At 38.0% G+C, this 18,852-nt stretch overlaps 1 protein-coding gene and 1 non-coding gene across 2 annotated transcripts in view; both read left to right on the top strand.

The window, feature by feature from the left end:
- Positions 1 to 18,852, top strand: part of DCP2 (decapping mRNA 2) — a 44,792-nt gene that overhangs the window by 21,872 nt on the left and 4,068 nt on the right. The window contains exons 5-10 of the mRNA XM_046001226.1: positions 10,877 to 11,029; positions 11,150 to 11,262; positions 11,365 to 11,472; positions 13,814 to 13,949; positions 16,150 to 16,260; positions 18,304 to 18,355. Coding sequence (XP_045857182.1) covers positions 10,877 to 11,029; positions 11,150 to 11,262; positions 11,365 to 11,472; positions 13,814 to 13,949; positions 16,150 to 16,260; positions 18,304 to 18,355 — 673 coding nt within the window. The remainder of the gene's footprint in view (positions 1 to 10,876; positions 11,030 to 11,149; positions 11,263 to 11,364; positions 11,473 to 13,813; positions 13,950 to 16,149; positions 16,261 to 18,303; positions 18,356 to 18,852) is intronic.
- Positions 14,679 to 14,785, top strand: LOC123939493. The gene has a single exon (XR_006817874.1). It is a non-coding gene; the product is annotated as a U6 spliceosomal RNA (small nuclear RNA).

Genomic DNA, 18,852 nt, shown 5'->3' with positions numbered 1-18,852 from the left:
GGAAGGAATTTGTGATTTTAAGTATAAATATTTTCTAATGATATTTACCTTTCTGATTCGAATCACTTGTTTTTCTGTTTTAGAGTTTTTGTCTTGCTCTGAGGAAAGTGTAAGTATTCTTAGGAACTGTAGTCTCAATTTCAGGGAAAGATTTTTTCCCTTTTGATAACAATTAATCCTTCTAACTTTTCTGATCTAAGAAACATCCTCTTTTAGCTGATAAAGGAACTCGTCAGAAAAAAATTTTTCTTTAATTTTTGTAAATTTTGGTATTAAAATTTGACTTTTATATCTGATTTTTTTTTTAAGATTTTATTTATTTATCTAGCAGACATAGATCCCAAGTAGGCAGAGAGGCAGGCAGAGAGAGGAGGAAGCAGGCTTCCCACTGAGCAGAGAGCCCGACGTGGGGCTGGATCCCAGGACCCCAGGACTACAACCTGAGCCGAAGGCAGAGGTTTAACCCACTGAGCCACCCAGGTGCCCCTACATCTGATTTTTTAAATGGTTGCCTCCGTTATATAAAGAGACAAAAATTTTAAGATTAAGGTTGCACATTGTATCATGGTTTGAGTGGCTTAAACAACAGAAATTTATCTCTCCCAGTTCTAGAGGCTCCCAAGATAAAGTTGCCTGCTCATAAGGTTCCTGGTGAGGGTTCTCATCCCAGCTTGCACGTGGCTGCTTTCTCACTGTGCTTACGTGGTATTTCTTGGGTGCCTTTGTGAGTGCAGAGTGTGCCATGTCTCTTCCTCTTCTTCTTTTTTTTTTTTTAAAGATTTTATTTATTTTTTAATAAATCACAAGTAGAGAGATCACAAGTAGGCAGAGAGGCAGGCAGAGAGAGAGGGGGAAGCAGGCTCCCCACTGAGCAGAGAGCCCTGAGACCATGACCTCAGCCAAAGGCAGAGGCTTATTTAACTCACGGGTGTTTCTTCCTCTTCTTACAAGGGCATCAGCCCTATTGGATTAGACTCCCAACCTTACGACCTCATTTTACCTTTATCATCTCCTCACAGGCCCTCTCCCCAAACACAGTCGCATTGAGGGTTAGGCCTTCAACATAGAATATTGGTGAGATAAAGTTTTAGTTATAGCAGTTGCCGTTTTGAGTAATTGAAGTGTCCTAGCGGTCCTAGACTTGTAGTGTGTCCTTCTGCCACTTGATGGTGCTGCAGTACTGTTCCGTGGTGGTAGGGGGAGGATGTACTGTCTGTAAGTTTTAGTTTAAAACCAGATTGGGATATTACCACAAACTCCTCCGAAAAATAACAGTGTTTCTCTGAATTTTCCCTTGTATTAACCTATAAGGAGGAGTTCTGTCTAATTTCTTTTAGCTTCCATTAGCTAGGCTGATGCCTTAAATGCTTTTTCTTGGACTTTTAAGTTAAGCAGTTCTGTCATGGGTGCTTACCCTTTTAAGTTGCTAATGACAAATTAATTTGGTTTATTTTAGTTATGTTACTGTTCTTATTTCATTATCTATGGCTGTCCAGGGATGTTTTGTTATAGCAGAATCTGACCCATCTTATAAGGGCTGTGTCTGTGGGCTAAACTGAAAGAAGCAGTGGCAGCCTTCTTGGGGACAAGTTGTGAATATAACTGTCAACAGAAAGCTTAGTGTCATCTTCATTATAGTTTCCAATCCTTGATCTTTTGGTTCACCGTTGTTAATTGGGTTCAGGTTACTTTTATTCAGTGAAGTAGATGTAGGACAAAGATGTGAAAAATGTTTTCTAGATACTGTTGAAAGGATGTGTTAGGATAACTTCAGTGTATTTTTATTGTTGTGAAACACCAGTTGTTGCACAACCAAATGATACTTGGCAATTCACTTGTTTTGGGACTTATTTTTGTTGCTTGTTATTTAGCAAAACAATATATTTTATTGTAATGAAACCTACTTATTATGCATTTAATCCTGCGTATTGTGATTTAATCTTGATAGAATTTGTACGGAGGAACTATTGGTGGATTTATTCTACCTCTTCCTGTAAGTTTATAAAAGGACAGTAGGCAGAGGATTTCTTTTTCTGTCTGTGCTGGTGCTTTTTCAGCGCATTTTTTACTCTTACTTTAGGAATTTTATCTGATATAATTTGAGAAGTTAATCCTTTTCTGTGTGCTAGGAAAATAAGTATTAAAATATAGAAATGAATTTGATCCATAGAAGATAATATTGAAATTTTTGTCTTTGGTATCTTTATATGTAAGTGAGTTACTAAAAACTTTTCCCAGTAAATCTAATGAGAGTGGATTCTTAACTTTAGAGGCAAATTGATTATTAATCACTTTTAGAATTGAGAGATTATATCTGTTACTTTATTATACTTGTTATAAGTTTGGTTGTACAGGGTTTGAAGCTGCCTGTGTTTAGTGCTGATGGCTCTTTTTATTTTGCTTCTTATTGTATCACTTTCTTCCATATGATTCCAGCTATAGCCATTCCCAGATCTCTAAATGGAATTTCCTTTTTCTTCTTATGTGGCTAACTCCTGTTCATCTTTCCAGTCCCAGCTCAGGTGTATCCAGCAGAATGGATGCTTTCCATGATGCCTTCTCCAGATGTCCACCCCATTTCACAACTCACACCTTAACCCAGAGCTGAGTTATGTATTCTCATAGTACCCTCCTACCTCTTGGCATGTATGTCCTGATTACAACTGTTTTTTTAGGCTGAGCTCCTTGAAGAGCAGTGCTTGCTCTGTTAATTCCTGAAGCCCATGCATCGAATAGTAGTTGTTAACTTACTAAGCACACAATACATATTTGAATGCACTAAATATATTGATAGAGAAAATTTCTTTTTTCTTTTTTTTTTTTTTTTTTTAAAGATTTTATTTATTTATTTGACAGAGAGAGATCACAAGTAGGCAGAGAGAGAGGGAGAAGCAGGCTCCCTGTGGAGCAGAGAGCCCGATGCGGGGCTCGATCCCAGGACCCTGAGATAATACAAAGAATGGATTTGCCTGCTAACATTTTGCCATACTTGGTTTTTTACATTCACTTACATATGTCCATATAGTTTTTATTTTATTTTTTAAAGATTTTACTGATTTGAGAGAGCAGGAGAGACAGCAGAGAGCACAAGTGGGTTTTCGGGGAGGGGACAAAGGGAGAAGGAGAAACAAGACTGCCTGCTGAGCAGGAAGCCTGATGCAGGGTTTGATCCCAGGCCCCCGAGACTGTGACCTGAGCCCAAAGGCAAACGCTTAACTGACCGAGCCACCCAGTTTTTATTTTATTTTTTTAAAAAGATTTAGAGTGAGCACAGGAGCAGGGGGAGGGAGGGGCAGAGAGAGAAAGAACCCCGGGCAGACTCCCCGCTGAGCTTGAAGCCTGATGCAGGGCTCAATTGCATGACGTGAGCCGAAATCAAAAGTCAGACACTTAACCGACTGAGCTACCCAGGTGCCCCTTAAGATATATTTACGTATTTTAGGGAGAGAGAGGGTGCATGTGCATGCAGATGAGCGCATGGTGGGGAGAGGCCAAAGGAGAGTCTAGACTCCAAGATGAATGTAATGACTGTGAATGAGATCACAACCGGAGCCAGAACCAAGGGTCGCATGCTTAACTGACTGTACCACCCAGACATCCCTTGGTTTTTATTATTATTGCTGAATAATTTTGAGTAAATTGCAGACATCATGCACCTTAATCCCAATGCAGATAAGTTTTAAGAACTAAGAAGTTTCCTTATGTAATCACAGTAATTATCAAATTCAGGAATTTAACTTTGGTAGGTGGTGTTATCTAATAGGCATTTAATGTTCACATTTACTGATTGCCCCATTATGTTCCTTTTCAGCAGTTTCAACCCCTTCCCCATCCAGGATTCTCTTCCAGTCTCAGTCATTGTGTTTACATTACATTATTACAAATCTTCAGTCTCCTTTAATTTGAAAAAGTTCCTCAGTCTTCTTTAGTACTTTTTTTTTTTTAAAGATTTTGTTTATTTGACAAAGAGACCTAGTGAGAGAGCGCACAAGCAGTGGGAATGCCAAGCAGAGGGAGAGGGAGAAGCAGTCTTCCTGCTGAGCAAGGAGCCTCACAGTGGGGCTTGATCTTTAGCTGCTGAGTCACCTAGCAGCCCCTCAATATTTATTTTATTAAGCATGTGTTTAGTTAGATACTATTTGTAACATAAAGTTAACAGGTTTTGCTCACAAGGAACTTGGATTATACTATTACTTTCAGCATAGTTTCTCATATACAGACTTAACATGACTAGGTGTGTATTCTTATTTGTTATTATAAATACTATTCAAGGAAGGAAGCTAATCAGAACAATTTAATAATGTTTATATATGTATATATATATGTGAAACCATCATTCAGATCAAGATAGAGAATATTGCCAACACCTCAGAAGATTCTTTCCTGCTCTTTCTCAGTCAATACCCAGTTTTCCCACACCTCCTAGAGGGAAGCAGTACTTTGCCTTTTATCACCATTGATTAGTTTTGCTTGTTCTTGAGGTTCATAGTAAAAGGATTTTGTGTTAGGTACTTTGTTTTATGTGTTTGGCTCCATATAAATCTTTGAGATTGATTTATACTGCATATATCAGTAGTTGGGTTTCTTTTTGTTGCTCTTTAGTATTCCAGTGTACAGATAGTTGCAGTGCTTTATCCTTATGCATTGGATTGTATCCATCTTTTGGTTTATTATTATTAGTTTTTAAAGATTTTTATTTACTTATTTGAGGGAGAGAGCAAGCACCCAAGCACAGAGGGAGAGGGAGAAGCAGACTCCCTGCTGAGCAGAGAGCCTATTGCAGGGCTCGATCCCAGAACCCTGAGATTGTGGCCTGAGCTGAAGGCAGACACCTAACCGACTGCGCCACCCAGCACCCTGGCTGTTATTAATAAAACTATTCCAACTATTCTTATATATCTTTGCTGAGGTAAATAAGCTCTCATTTCTCTAGGTGTGGCTTAGTCATAAAGATGATGTGTAAACCTGTTGCCAGTAGTTTTCTGGGTGGTTGTACCAGTTTACATTCCTACCACCTATATATGAAAGTTCTAGTTATCCAGGCCAACATGAGAAATTCCAACAATTTTATCCCATGTTTTTGGATTGGAAGAATTAATATTGTTAAAATGTCAATACTGGTAAAAGTCATCTATAAATTCTCTGCAATCCATATCAAGATTCCAGTGGCATTTTCTAATAGAAACAGGAAAAAATAGTCCTAAATTTGTTCAGAACCATAAAAGACCCTGAATAGCCGAAGCAGTCCTGAGAAGAACAAAATGGGAGGCATCACATTTCTGGTTTCAAGCTACTGTAAGACTTTAGTCATCAAAACAGTATGGTACTGACAGAAAAATGGATCAGAGGAACAGAATTGAGAGCCCAGAAATAAACCCAGGCATGTACAGTCAACTAATATTTAACCCGGGAGCCAAGAAAACACAAGGGAAGAAAAGGTGGTCTCTTCCGTAAATGGTGCTGGGAAAATTAGACATTGACAAAATAATGAAACTAGATGCATGTCTTATGCCACTCATAAAAATTAACTCAAAATGGATGAGTTAAACCATGAAACCTAAACCATGAAACTTCTAGAAGGAGATACCGGAAAACTCGTGGACGTGGGTCTTAGCAATGCTTTTTGAATGTGACACCTAAAGCATAAGCAACAAAATAAAATACAAGTGGGACTACATCAAACTGAAAAGCCTCAGTAAAAGAAAGTGCCAACAAAGTAAAAAGGCTACAGAATGGAAAAAAGAAATTTGCAAATTATATAGGGGTTAATACCCCAAAAATATGAAGAACTCCTAAACACAGTAACAAAAAACCCCCCTACTTATCCAATTAAAAATGAGCAAAAGATCTGAATAGACATTTTCCCAAAGGAGAACTACAAATACCAACAGGTACATGAAAAAGTATTCAACATCACTAGTCATTAGGGAAATTGCAAATCAAAACTGCAAAAAGGAAAAAAAAAAACCCTCAATGAGGTATCACCTCACACCTGTTAGAATGGCCATTATCAAAAAGATAAATGTAAAGATGTGAAGATAAGGGGACTGACAGTGAGATTGTAAACTGGTGTAGCCACTATGGAAAACCGTATAGAGATTTCTCAAAAAATAAAACTACCCTATGATCCAGCAATTCGACTTCAATTCCACTATATTCAAAAGAAACTAATACTCTAATTTGAAAAGATACTGTACCCATGGTCGCAGCATTATTTATAGTAGCTGAGAAGTGGAAACAACCTAAGTGTCCACTGACAGGTGATAAGGAAGCTGTGGGGTATATATATACACACACACTGCACACAAAATGGGTATTGTTCAGTCATTAACAAGGAAGTCCTGCCATTTGTGCAACATATATGGACCTTGAGGTCATTATGCTAAGATTTCAAAATAAGTCAGAGAAAGACAGATGTCGTATGATCTCAGTTATATGTGGAATCTAGAAAGAAAAAACAAAAAACCAGTCTCAGAAAAAGATCATATTTGTTGTTCCCAGCGTGGGGATGCGGGGGGGTAGGGAGAATTGGAGGAACATGGTCAAAAGGTACAAACCTCTTATTATAGATAAGTAGTAGGGATATAATGTACAGCATGATGACTATAGGTAACTACTGCTGTATGATATATATAAAAGTTGTTAAGGGAGTACATCTTAAGAGTTCTCATGACAAGGAAAAAATACTTTTGCCTTTTCCTTTTACTGTAGCTGTATGAGGCAGTGGTTGCTAACTAAAGGTGGTAATCATTTCACGGTATATGTATGTCAAAGCATTATGCTGTACACTTTAAGCTTATACAGTGATATATGTCAATTATATCTCAATAACAGTAGAAAAACTCTTATGGTAATTTTCACTGTATACGAATATCGAATCATTAGGGGCGCCTGGGTGGCTCAGTTGTTAAGCATCTGCATGGCCTCAGGTCATGATCCCAGGGTACTGGGATTGATCCCTACATCGGGCTCCCGGCTCAGTGGGAAGCCTGCTTCTCCCTCTCCGACTCTCCTGCTTGTGTTCCCTCTCTCACTGCCAAATAAATATTTGTCAAATAAATAAAATCTTTGAAAAATACTCAAGTATCAAATCATTGTGTTGTACTGCTGAAACTAATGCTTTTTTTTTTTTTTAAGATTTTATTTATTTATTTGTGAGAGAGAGCGTGCGCGAGAGAGCAAGCACAGGCAGACAGAGTGGCAGGCAGAGGCAGAGGGAGAAGCAGGCTCCCTGCTAAGCAAGGAGCCCGATGTGGGACTCCATCCCAGGACGCTGGGATCATGACCTGAGCCGAAGGCAGCCGCTTAACCAGCTGAGCCACCCAGGTGTCCCGAAACTAATGCTTTTTAAAAATTTTTATTAATTTGTTTTTTGAGAGATAGAGTGGGGGAGGGGAAGAGGGGGAAGAAGAGAGACCAATCTTTTCTTTTTTTAAGATTTTATTTATTTATTTGTCAGAGGGAGAGAGATCACAAGTAGGCAGAGAGGCAGGCAAAGGGAGAAACAGGCTCCCCGCTGAGCAGAAAGCCCGATGCAGGGCTTGATCCTAGGACCCTGACACCATGACCTGAGCTGAAGGTAGAGGCTTAACCCACTGAGCCACCCAGGCACCCCCTGAAAGTAGTACGTTATCCATTAATTATATTTCAGTTAAAAAATTTAGCCATTCTGATGGGAATACAATGCTTTATCATTGTATTTTTATTTGCATTTTCTTGAAGTTAAATGATTTTGAGCACATTGTCATGTTCTTATTGGCCATTCGAATGTTTTCTTAATTAAGTACCTACTTGTATATTACCCATTTTTTAAAAGTTGGGTTACTTCTCTTGATACATAAGACTTTCTGATATATTGTGGATTCTACTATTAATGTCTTCTGGTTTATGTCTTCCTTTTGATAAAGAGAAGCAGTTTCCTGTATCATTGATGTGCAGACTTTTAGGTATCTCAGTCTTAATTGTTATAAATCTAATATCCATCAAGGTTAATATATAATCAAAAATGTTTTTAATCTCTGTCTAAAACAGTAGAATAGACCTTTGTTTTTTTGTTTTTTTTTTTTAAAGATTTTATTTATTTATTTGACAGAGAGAGATCATAAGTAGGCAGAGAGGCAGTAAAAGGAAAACTAGAGCATCTGGATTTTGCTTTAATGGAAACATCAGATAGCATATATGCATTGTGAAATAAATCCACATGATTGATGGTTTTAATTACATTGTCCTATGTATATAAATGTTAAGATTTGGGGAGGTATGAAACTTCTGTCACGGAGCTTCGGAATATTATTCTGGGAAAGATAGTTTTGCTCTGTTTGAATGTCACTGATCACCTTTAATAGACTGTTAACTATGTATACCTACAATACCAGATGTAGATATAAAGAAACAAAGGACAGTTTTTTTCCAATACCACATATGTACTTAGGTACCCAGTCTGACATTCCCAGAAGTAGGAAATACAAATGTTTCTCATATTCTATATACCTGTAGAACATTTTTCAAGTGAGTATATTCACCTAGCTTTTTTATTTTTAATGAGGAACAGGAGGTTTAGCATGCTTAGGGATTTACAGAAATGGTAACAAATGAGTTGCATATCGTGGAGGAGCTTAAATTGGGAGTCCTAGACTACACATGTCTGGGAGAAGGATGGCTGTGCCTTTTTTGAGGAATATAGAAAGAGGTGCATGAAGTGACAAAGAGGGAAGAGACAAATGAGCAGAAAAAGCTCCTTCATACCTGTACCTTTTAAGAGATTCAAGCCTGTCCATGTGTTTTAAAGATTTATTTGACAGACAGAAATCACAAGTAGGCAGAGAGAGAGAGAGGGAGATTGAGGAGGAGGAGGAAGCAGGCTCTCCGCTGAGCGACAGCCAGATTCAGGGCTCAATCCCAGGACCCTGGGATCATGACCTGAGCCAAAGGCAGAGGCTTTAACCCACTGAGCCACCCAGGTGCCCCTGTCCATGTGTTTTAACATCTTTTGTCCCACTGAGTGGTTAAAAGATGCCAAAACCAGTGGAAGGGGGAGGAACTAAGAATGTGTAAAAGATCCACAATGGGTTCTAGCCACTGAGAATTCAAAGCCTTTTTGATTGGTGGGGGTGAAGTGGGGAAGGATTTTGTCGGAGTAATACAGATGTTATTTGAAGGAGAACTTTAAGTCCAGCAGAGACCAGTGGTTTAATCAGAATAAGTGTGGTTTCTCTAGTTGAGGGAAGAGGTGAAGGTTGGATGTAATATCAGTTCCTGAGATTTATGTTCTCCCAATTCCTTCTCTTCCAGCCCTTGAGGCACTGCTGAGGGAAGGCAGTTTTAGAACCATGAGTCTGTTTTACTGGTTTTCAGGTTTTTTTGCATTCATCTCCCCACCCTGCCAACCCCAACACATGGGGTTGTAGCTATACTTTTGGAATCTGTGCATTTAAGTTTTAGTAGTAATCACAATTCAGTTTTCATTTTAAAAATGGTTCTTTTTTTTTTTTTAAAGATTTTTATTTATTTGAGAGAGAGTGAGCAAGAGAGAGAGCACAAGCAGGGTGGGGAGGGGCAGAGGGAGATGGAGAAGTAGACTCCTGGAAGAGCAAGAAGCCCAGTGCAGGACTCTATCCCAGGACCGACCCTGGGATCATGATCTGGGCTGAAAACAGATGTTTAAGCAACTGAGGCATCCAGGAGCCCGAGAAACAGTTTTATATGTGTAAGGCAATTTTTAGTTTGTAGCTTGGTGTATGTTTAGATTTGTGGATGCTATGAATAAAATCCTTATGTGGTCCCAGTATGTACTTTCCACAGACTGGGAACTGTTGCTGTATTCTAACATTTTAAGAGTTATGGACTCAAGTACAATGTATGTGTGTGTTGGGGGAGGGGTGACATTCTTCACACCAACAAGCAGTTGTCAGACACTGGCTGGGTATCCTACAGTTCAACTCAGTTCTGACTCTACCTGGAAATGTCATCAGATTCTTCAGGTTAAGGGCTCAGTCCTACAAGACTTCCTTTTACTTCAGATGACAGTTGGAATTTGTTGTCTTCTGTGTATCTAACCTATTGGAGGTTCCAAAGACACCCTCCTTGGCTTTAATTTGCTCGAGTGGCTTTCAGAACTGAGAGAAACATTTTACTTGATCACCAATGTATTTAAAAGGACATATAATTCAAGAACACCCAGATGGAAGAGCTGCAGAGGGCAGGATATGGGGAAAGTTTGCAAAAATTCTGTTGTCTCCTAGTGTGCCACCCTTCCAAATCTCCATGTTCACCAGCCCAGAAGTCACGTTCCCCCTGCCCTTGGGTTTTTATGGAGCCTTCTTTATATAGGCAGGGTTGGTTAAATCATTAGCTGTTGACCATGGAGCTCAGTCTCCAGCCTTTCTCCCCTTCATGGAGGTGGGAGGTGGGGTAGGGTTTGAAGGTGGACTGAAAATTCTAATCCTCTGATCCCTTGGTTGGTTGTCCTTGCAATCAACCCCCCATCTTTAGGTGGGGTCCAAAAGTCACCTCAGTAACATGGCAAAAGGTACCTTGGTTGCTTTCATCAATTAGGAAATTCCAAGGGTTTTAGGAGCTTTGTATCAGAAAGGGATGAAGACCAAATAATATATATTTCTTTTTGTAAATCACTGTATCCTACATCTTTCTTCATTGAATAGGTGAAGAACTTGGGTGAGATATGTAAAAGGGTTTATCCATAGTTGAACACACTTCGGAGCAGAACTAGATCCTAGAATATTCTGATTTCTTGCCTCATGTTTTCATGCCTTGAATTGTCTAGATTTTTCTGAGTTTTTGCTTTGGAATAAATTTTAACAAACTGGAGGTCTGACAGAAATAATTGAAAATCGTCACCTAAATTTGTTATTTCCAGGTCTTTGAAGAAACTGGTTTTGACATCAAAGATTATATTTGTAAGGATGATTACATTGAACTTCGAATCAATGACCAGCTTGCTCGTTTGTACATCATTCCAGGAATTCCAAAAGACACAAAATTTAACCCAAAAACCAGAAGAGAAATTCGGGTATGTAATTTAAAGTATTTTCAGGCTGCTGGACAGTATCCCAATTGAATGAAGTAAGAAATTGCTTTTAGAAACTCCCTGATGATAATTAACTAAATGAATTATTTTTTTGTGTCTCAGAACATTGAGTGGTTCTCCATTGAGAAATTGCCTTGCCATAGAAATGATATGACCCCGAAATCCAAACTTGGTTTGGCACCTAATAAATTTTTTATGGCCATTCCCTTTATCAGGTATGTTCCTGTTTCTTGAAATACAATACTACTTCTGATCTTTTTTTTTTTTTTTTTTTTTATGTAGCAAATTTTAAGAGTGAATTCTTAATGTTTTCATAGACCATTAAGGGACTGGCTTTCGCGGCGATTTGGAGATTCCTCAGACAGTGACAATGGATTTTCCTCAGTTGGTAGCACACCAGTTAAACCCACTGTGGAAAAATTGAGGTAAAGAAATACATTCATAGAATTCCTGCATTCTGATAGTTTTTAATGCAATAGCATTTTCCTTCTAAAGTTTACAGAGGAATTGGATTCCTTTTTGTTGGTATTATTTTGTTACTGGTCTTAGAGATAATAGAAATTTTTTTTAAGGGTTTTTGATGAGATGAAAAAGGTTAATTGGAGTTTGAAAGGAGCTTCAGGCACATTTTAAAATAGCATACACAAGAGGGTACCAACTTTTTAGATGGGGAGATAGAACATGGAGGGAAAAAAAAATCTGCCTCTGTGTATGTTGCTATTCTCCTCTCATAGCCTACTTCAGAGACAATTGAGTCTCTGAAGGTCGTTGAATGGAGGATATATTGAAGTCTGTTTTTGTATAGGGGTGACGAGGAATACTGATGCATAATTTGTTCAGAAACTTGAACTGTGAAGACTTGGGCTTGCTGCTTTTCTTTCCCTAACAGAGAGTGTTTGTTGTATTGTAAAAAGTGACTGTTACATGGACAGGAACCACAAAGAACATTTTCTTGGTTGGAACTACTTATATCCAATTTATAATTACAGAGCAGGCTGAGTAAATTTGCTAAATAAGCATATATATTTGTAATAAGCTTGCTGGAACTTTTATATGTTAGGTTCAGAGAGAATTGCATTATACATTTTCTTTAATTAAATGTTCTGATTCTGTCTGAGGGCTTCAGAAATTAAACAGGAACAAACCACATCTATAGTCAATATTTTTTAAATACATAGGGGATATTTCATCTTGGTTGGGTTTTATGAGGACAGGAGCTTAGACTATGCCTCGAGAGTCATTTCTGCCTTTCAGAACCTGCGATTATAATCCCCAAATGACATACTATTAGACATAAGTGAAACTGTATAGGAAAAGTAGATAGGAGTGTAGCTAAGATTTAAAAGAAACATACTACTCAAAAGTTAGAAAATAGTGACAGTGTTTGGAAAACAGTGGTATTTGGTGTTTGGGAGACTGTCCATCATAGCAAGTGAGGCGACTCCCATATCTTTTAGTCCTAGGCTTTGTGGTCCTGGAGAGTGGAATAAGGATGTTACGAAGCAACTCTAACCAAATTTCAGGTTTCTTAGGCAGGATGGTGTGTTCTTAGCATGTAGACTAATGCCTGTGATGATGTGTTGGAGGAAATACCTGAATTTTGTCTCAATAAAGTAGGCATGCTGCAATTTTATTGTTATTTTTAAATGGGAAAGGAGAATTGTGAAATATTCAGAAACAATCACTGTAGTACAGTTCTTTGGATCAGTGACCCTGGACTGTTATTATACATGAGTGGTACTATAAAATGGTATCTCTTGGGGCGCCTGGGTGGCTCAGTGGGTTAAGCCTCTGCCTTCAGCCTAGATCATGATCTCAGGGTCTTGGGATTGAGCCCCGCATCGGGATCTCTGCTTAGCAGGGAGCCTGCTTCCCCCCTCTCTCTGCCTGCTTCTCTGCCTACTTGTGATGTCTCTGTCAAATAAATAAATAAAATATTTTTTAAAAATGGTATTTCTTTATTACAGACGACTGTGTGAATACAACTTTTACAATAAGATTCTTTCACATAAGAATTTGAGACCAGACCTTTATTTAATTTGCTCATCTATTGTCTTGGGCCCCTTAATTTTTTTGCTTTAGAATATAGCTTAAATTTCAGCTCCCCTTCTAGCATAGAGGACTTGTAACGGACCTGTGTAGGATCAGATTCCACACTCTAAACATTCTGCTTGAGAATGAGCTGTGTCTCCTAATAAGAAAGAACATCCACTTACATTTGTTTGTTTCAACTAAATTTAGAATTATTTTCTTCAGGTTTTTAAAAGGTATAATCACTTCTTTTTTTTTTTTTTTAAGATTTTATTTATTTGACAGAGATCACAAGTAGGCAGAGAGGCAGGCGGAGAGAGAGGGGGAAACAGGCTCCCCGCTGAGCAGAGAGCCCAATTCGGGGTTGGATCCCAGGACTCTGGGATCATGACCTGCACCACAGGCAGAGGCTTTAACCCACCGAGCCACCCAGGCGCCCCTAAAAGGTATAATCACTTATAGGGAGGAGGTAATATGGATAATTTAGGGAAGTTTGGGATTAAATGTAGCACTATTAATTCATTCAAGAAATAGTGAACACCAGTCACTCTTCTGGGTGCTGGGGACAAAGCAGTAGGTAAAGTAGGTAAGAATCCCTGCCCTTAGGAAACTTGCATTCCACTGCAGAGAGTAGACAGTAAATACAAAAGTAAGGTTGGTGATCTGTAAGATAAACTATCAGGGTGTTAGAAGAATTTTAAGTTAAAATTTTATTTTTTTTAAATCTTGGTGTAGTCGAACCAAATTCCGCCACAGTCAGCAGTTATTTCCTGAAGGTTCTCCTGGTGACCAGTGGATAAAGCACAGGCAGCCACTGCAGCAAAAGCCATATAATAATCATTCTGAAATGTCTGACCTTTTAAAAGCAAAGGTGAGTGATAATACATTTAAAGAGATTTTCATAAATTTAGATTTGACTTTGAAATGTATCTGAATTGAAGAATTGCAGATTAACAGTTACAGAACTTTGAATTGTTGATCTAAGACTTTTGTGTTCCCGACTTGTGATTGGAAGCACAGCAGAGACTTCTTAACCTTTATAGTTTTGGTATAAATACAGTATAGTAAGTACTAAAAATTAGCATCTGACTTTGGTATATATGCCATCAATGAAAGGTTTATTATTGTGTTGTATTCTCGTGCATGATTATACCACACTTTATCCGTTCTACTCTTAATCGACATTTTGGTTTCCAGTTTTGGGCTTTTGCAAACAGTGTTGCTATGGATATTTCCGTACGTATATTTTGATGACTATTCTTTTGTGTATAGATAATGAATAGAATTTCTAGATCACTGGATATGCCTGTTCTCAAGTGATCCCCAACTGAATATATGAGAGCTCCACTTGTTCCAAATCCTTACTGATTCTTGGCAGTGTCTGTCTTTATCCTTTTAGCCATCCATTTGTGTGCCACTCTTCTTTGTTTGCATTCTTTTAAAAAATATTCTGGGGTCATCAAAATTAAAAACTTTTGTGTATCAGAGGACACTCAATGAAAAGATAAACCCACAGAATGAGAGAATATTTGCAAATCACATATCTGATGTTAGATTAACATCCATACTCCTCTAACTCAACAGCAAAAAACTCCAGTTAGTGCTCACTTTAACAACACATATCCTAAAATTGGAACGATACAGAGAAGATTAGCATGACCTCTGCGTGCGAATGACACGCAAATTTATGAAAAAAACCTCAATTAAAAAATGAGCAAACAACTTGAATAGACATTTCTCCAAAGCAGATATGCAAATAGCCAGTAAACACATGAAAAGAATCTCAGTATCATTAGTCTTTAGAGAAATGCAAATCAAAACCACTCTGAGATACCACTTCATATCCATTAGGATAGCTGTAATAATTAAAAAAAAAAAAAGGAAAACAGCAAGTGTTGACAAGAATATGGAGAAATTAGAATTCCCCTGCATTTTCGGTGGGCATGTAAATGGTCTAGCTGCCATGGAAGATAGTTTGGTGGTGCCTTAAAAGGTTAAATACAGAATTACCGTATGATCCAGCAATTCCACTTGCTAGGTATATCCTCACAAAACTGAAATCAAGGACTCAACCAGGTAACTTGTGTACCCGTGTTCATAGTGGCATTATTCACAGTAGCCAAAAGGTGGGAACAGCCCACATGTCTGTCAACAGAAGAACAGATTGACAGAATATATGTACAGGTATAATAGTCGTAAAAAGGAATGAAATCATGACACATACATACTACAACATGGTCATTGCAACTTAGCACATGCTGCATGAAGTAAGTCATACACCATGGACAAATATACCATTCTATTTATATTTGGTACCTAACAGACAAATTTATAGATACAGATTAACTTGAGCTTACCAAAGCGAGGGATGGGGGAATAGAGTTATTCAATGGGTATAAAGTTTCTGTCTGGGATGATGAAATAAGTTCTGGATGGATACTAGTGATGGTTGCACAACATTGTTAACTATACTTACTGCCACTGAAACGTACATTTAAAAGTAGTTATAGAGGTAAACTTTATATTTCTTATACCACACTACAAAATACCAGGAAGAGCAGAATGAATGAAATTGGATTAAAAGCATGTAGTAATGTGAGTTTCTGTCAACCTATTTCCTTACTATTTAAAAAAGAATTTTTTTAATTGGAGTATAGCTGACAATGTTACATTAGTTTCAGGTGTACAACATAGTGATTCATCATCTTTCTATGTTACCACAGGTGTAGCTCCCATCTGTCACCATAAAACCACTGTAACAGATGCTATTACAATGTGATTGACTGTGTTCCCTACACTGTGCCTTTTATTCTTGTGACTTACTCATTCCATAACTAGAAGCCTGTATCTCCCACTCCCCTTTACCCATTTTGTGCATCCCCCTTTTGGCAAGCATCAGTTTGATACTGATATTGATATGATGTGGTTCCCCAGTGTTTTAGGAAAATTTATGGGGAGGACTTTGCTAAACTCTTATTCAACCACCTAAACATAATCTTGGGGGTATATGCTTTTGTCCTGTTACATTATAGTGTAGGTTTACATTTTATTTCTTCTCATTGGAAAAACAGAATCAAAGTATGAGGGGGAATGGCAGAAAACAGTATCAGGATTCACCTAATCAAAAGAAAAGAACAAATGGGGTCCACAGCCAGCCAGCCAAGCATCAGAATCCCTTGATGGTAAGACTTCTAGCTCTAAATCTAAGAAGGCATTTCTCCCTGTTTTAGGCGTGGAGCAAGGGCATTGTCAAAGCACATGAAATTGATATATTGGTAAGATTTTATGGAGTGAAATTGTGCATTATTTGCTCATTTAAAATCTCTGGCTCTCTGTCACAGGTTTATCACATTGATTCAATTTCACAGCTGATTTTTTGCTTTTTTATGTGGGTATTTAAATATTTTTTAATACTGTGAAAACTGTGTAGTCAACCCTGCTTTCTAGAAAAAGCAAGTCCTTGACTATTTTTCTGTATAGAATCTGCATTGTTTTAATTAAGTTGAAAGTTGGGAAGAACATCATGGTATATTTCTTTCAAGTTGATAGAATTTAGAAAATTAAAAATAAAATAAAGCCAGTGTCATAGCCCTTAGGCTAGGCCTGCAGACAGGTAACTGTGAGCATTTTAAGCATTGACTTTCACTCTTAGTCTGTGCTCTAGAAAGTAGCAGTTCATAACTAATGGGTCTCCATTGCTTACCTTTTCTGTAAGTCCTGATGAATTCTCTTGTAGTTTCAACTACTTTTCTTTTTTTAATGGTGGGTGATAATAGTAGTTTTAAGGTTTTAGCAAAAAGTTTTTACCTCAATTTCTGTTTGCTGTTTACTTAACTTGGGGTATATTGATTCCATGGGCAAACACATGTTAAAGATGAGTTTACTGTTAGATTACTTGCCTTTTACTATTATACTTCTTTCCTGTCAGATTAGCACAGATAAAAAGAGCCATTTGTATGTTGTTGAGTGTTTTGGCAACACTGAAAAATAACTAATTGGTACAATCTTCTGGAGAGCAGCTTGACTATATGGAAAGCCTGAAAAGGTTTTTTTTTTTAAATATTTTATTTATTTGACAGAGTGAGCACAAGCAGGCGGAGAGGGGAGAAGCAGGCTCCCCGCTGAGCAGAGAGCCTGATGTGGGGCTCGATCCCAGGACCCTGAGATCATGACCCGAGCCGAAGGCAGAGGCTTAACCCACTGAGCCACCTAGGCACCCCTGAAAAGTTTCTTAAATTGTTTCCCTAGAAGAGAATTTTAAAGAATGTTCATTCCATTACTCTTTTGATAATGAAAATATGGAAATAATCTAGATGCACCAAAATAAAATTTTAAATGCAGTATCATAGATCTGTGCAGTGGACTGCCATGTAGTCATTTAAAATGATGGCATAGATTTATATTTATTGAAAAAAGGGACGCCTGGGTGGCTCGGTGGGTTAAAGCCTCTGCCTTCGGCTCGGGTCATGATCTCAGGGTCCTGGGATCGAGCCCTGCATTGGGCTCTCTGCTCGGCAGGGAGCCTGCTTCATCCTCTCTCTCTGACTGCCTCTCTGCCTACTTGTGATCTCTGCCAAGTAAATAAATAAATCTTTAAAAATATATATATGTTCACAGTATATTACATTTAAAAAGTAGAATGGGGTGCCTGGGTGGCTCAGTCAGTTAAACGTCCAGCTCTTGATTTTGGCCCAGGTCATGATCTCAGGATTGTGGGATTGAGCCCCATGTTGGGCTCCGTGCTCAGTGGAGAGTCTCCTGGAGTTTCTCTCCCTCTCCTCCTTACCCCACTTGCACGTGCTCATACTTTTTCTCTCGCTCTAAAACGTCAAAAAAAAAAAAAAAAAAGGTTATAGCATAGTCCTGTGTACTGAATAATTCCACTGAATTTTTAGTAATTATATGAAAATTCACAGTATCATCATAGAGGAAAAACTACAAAGATACACGAAATGTTAATACTTAATTATCTCTGGGTTGAGAAATTTAATGAGTAATTTTCTTTTTCTGGTGTTTCTATATTGTACATGTAATCAAGAACTAAAAAAAGTTTTAGGCTTAAAATAAAAAATAAATATAGCAGTGTAAGACCAGGAATGGTGCTTATGTTACTGGTTGAATCTTCTTCCTGAGAAACTTGATCATATATCTCTTCATTTACAGTGAGTAGAATAACTGCAGCTGTTATGTGTGTGTTTGTGTGTGTGTGTGTGTTTTTTTAATAGAAATGTGAAAAAAGACTCCATCCACGAAAACTTCAGGATAATTTCGAAACAGGCAAGTCATTTTCTTTTTAAAACCTCTGGTGGGATTTGATTTGGTTTTCCCTTAACCTTGATTTTAGTTGAGGTATGATGGACTGTGATAGACAAGCAATAAGAGTTGCACATGTTTGTAGAGAGTTCGTATATGTGGTCACGTTCTCTAAGTATGAAACTTGCTAAAATGACCTTAAATGATCAAGAGGAAATGATTTTTCCTTTCAGTGCTGTTTTTGTGTGTGAATGTCAAACCTTGGTGCTTTGTGTGAACATTGTAAGTCAATAAATATTACTGAGAGGGGAGTAGAACCAAGTATTGTAAAGGTGAGGAGACCTCATTCTCACATACATGTATGAGTACTAACTTCAGAAGGGCAACATTCCCCACTTTTCAGGAGGCAGTGAGCAACTTTTTAAGCAGGTACTAGAGATAGCTTTTATTAATCAGTTATAAAGAGTAGGTTTGTGACCTGATTTGGAAAGTAATGGTGATGAATGTAGAAAGTTCTTCGG

This window comes from Meles meles, chromosome 3, assembly GCF_922984935.1.
Source record: "Meles meles chromosome 3, mMelMel3.1 paternal haplotype, whole genome shotgun sequence".
NCBI lineage: Eukaryota > Metazoa > Chordata > Mammalia > Carnivora > Mustelidae > Meles > Meles meles.
The sequence above is the reverse complement of the archived record's forward strand: the minus strand, read 5'-3'. Positions and strand labels throughout refer to the sequence as shown.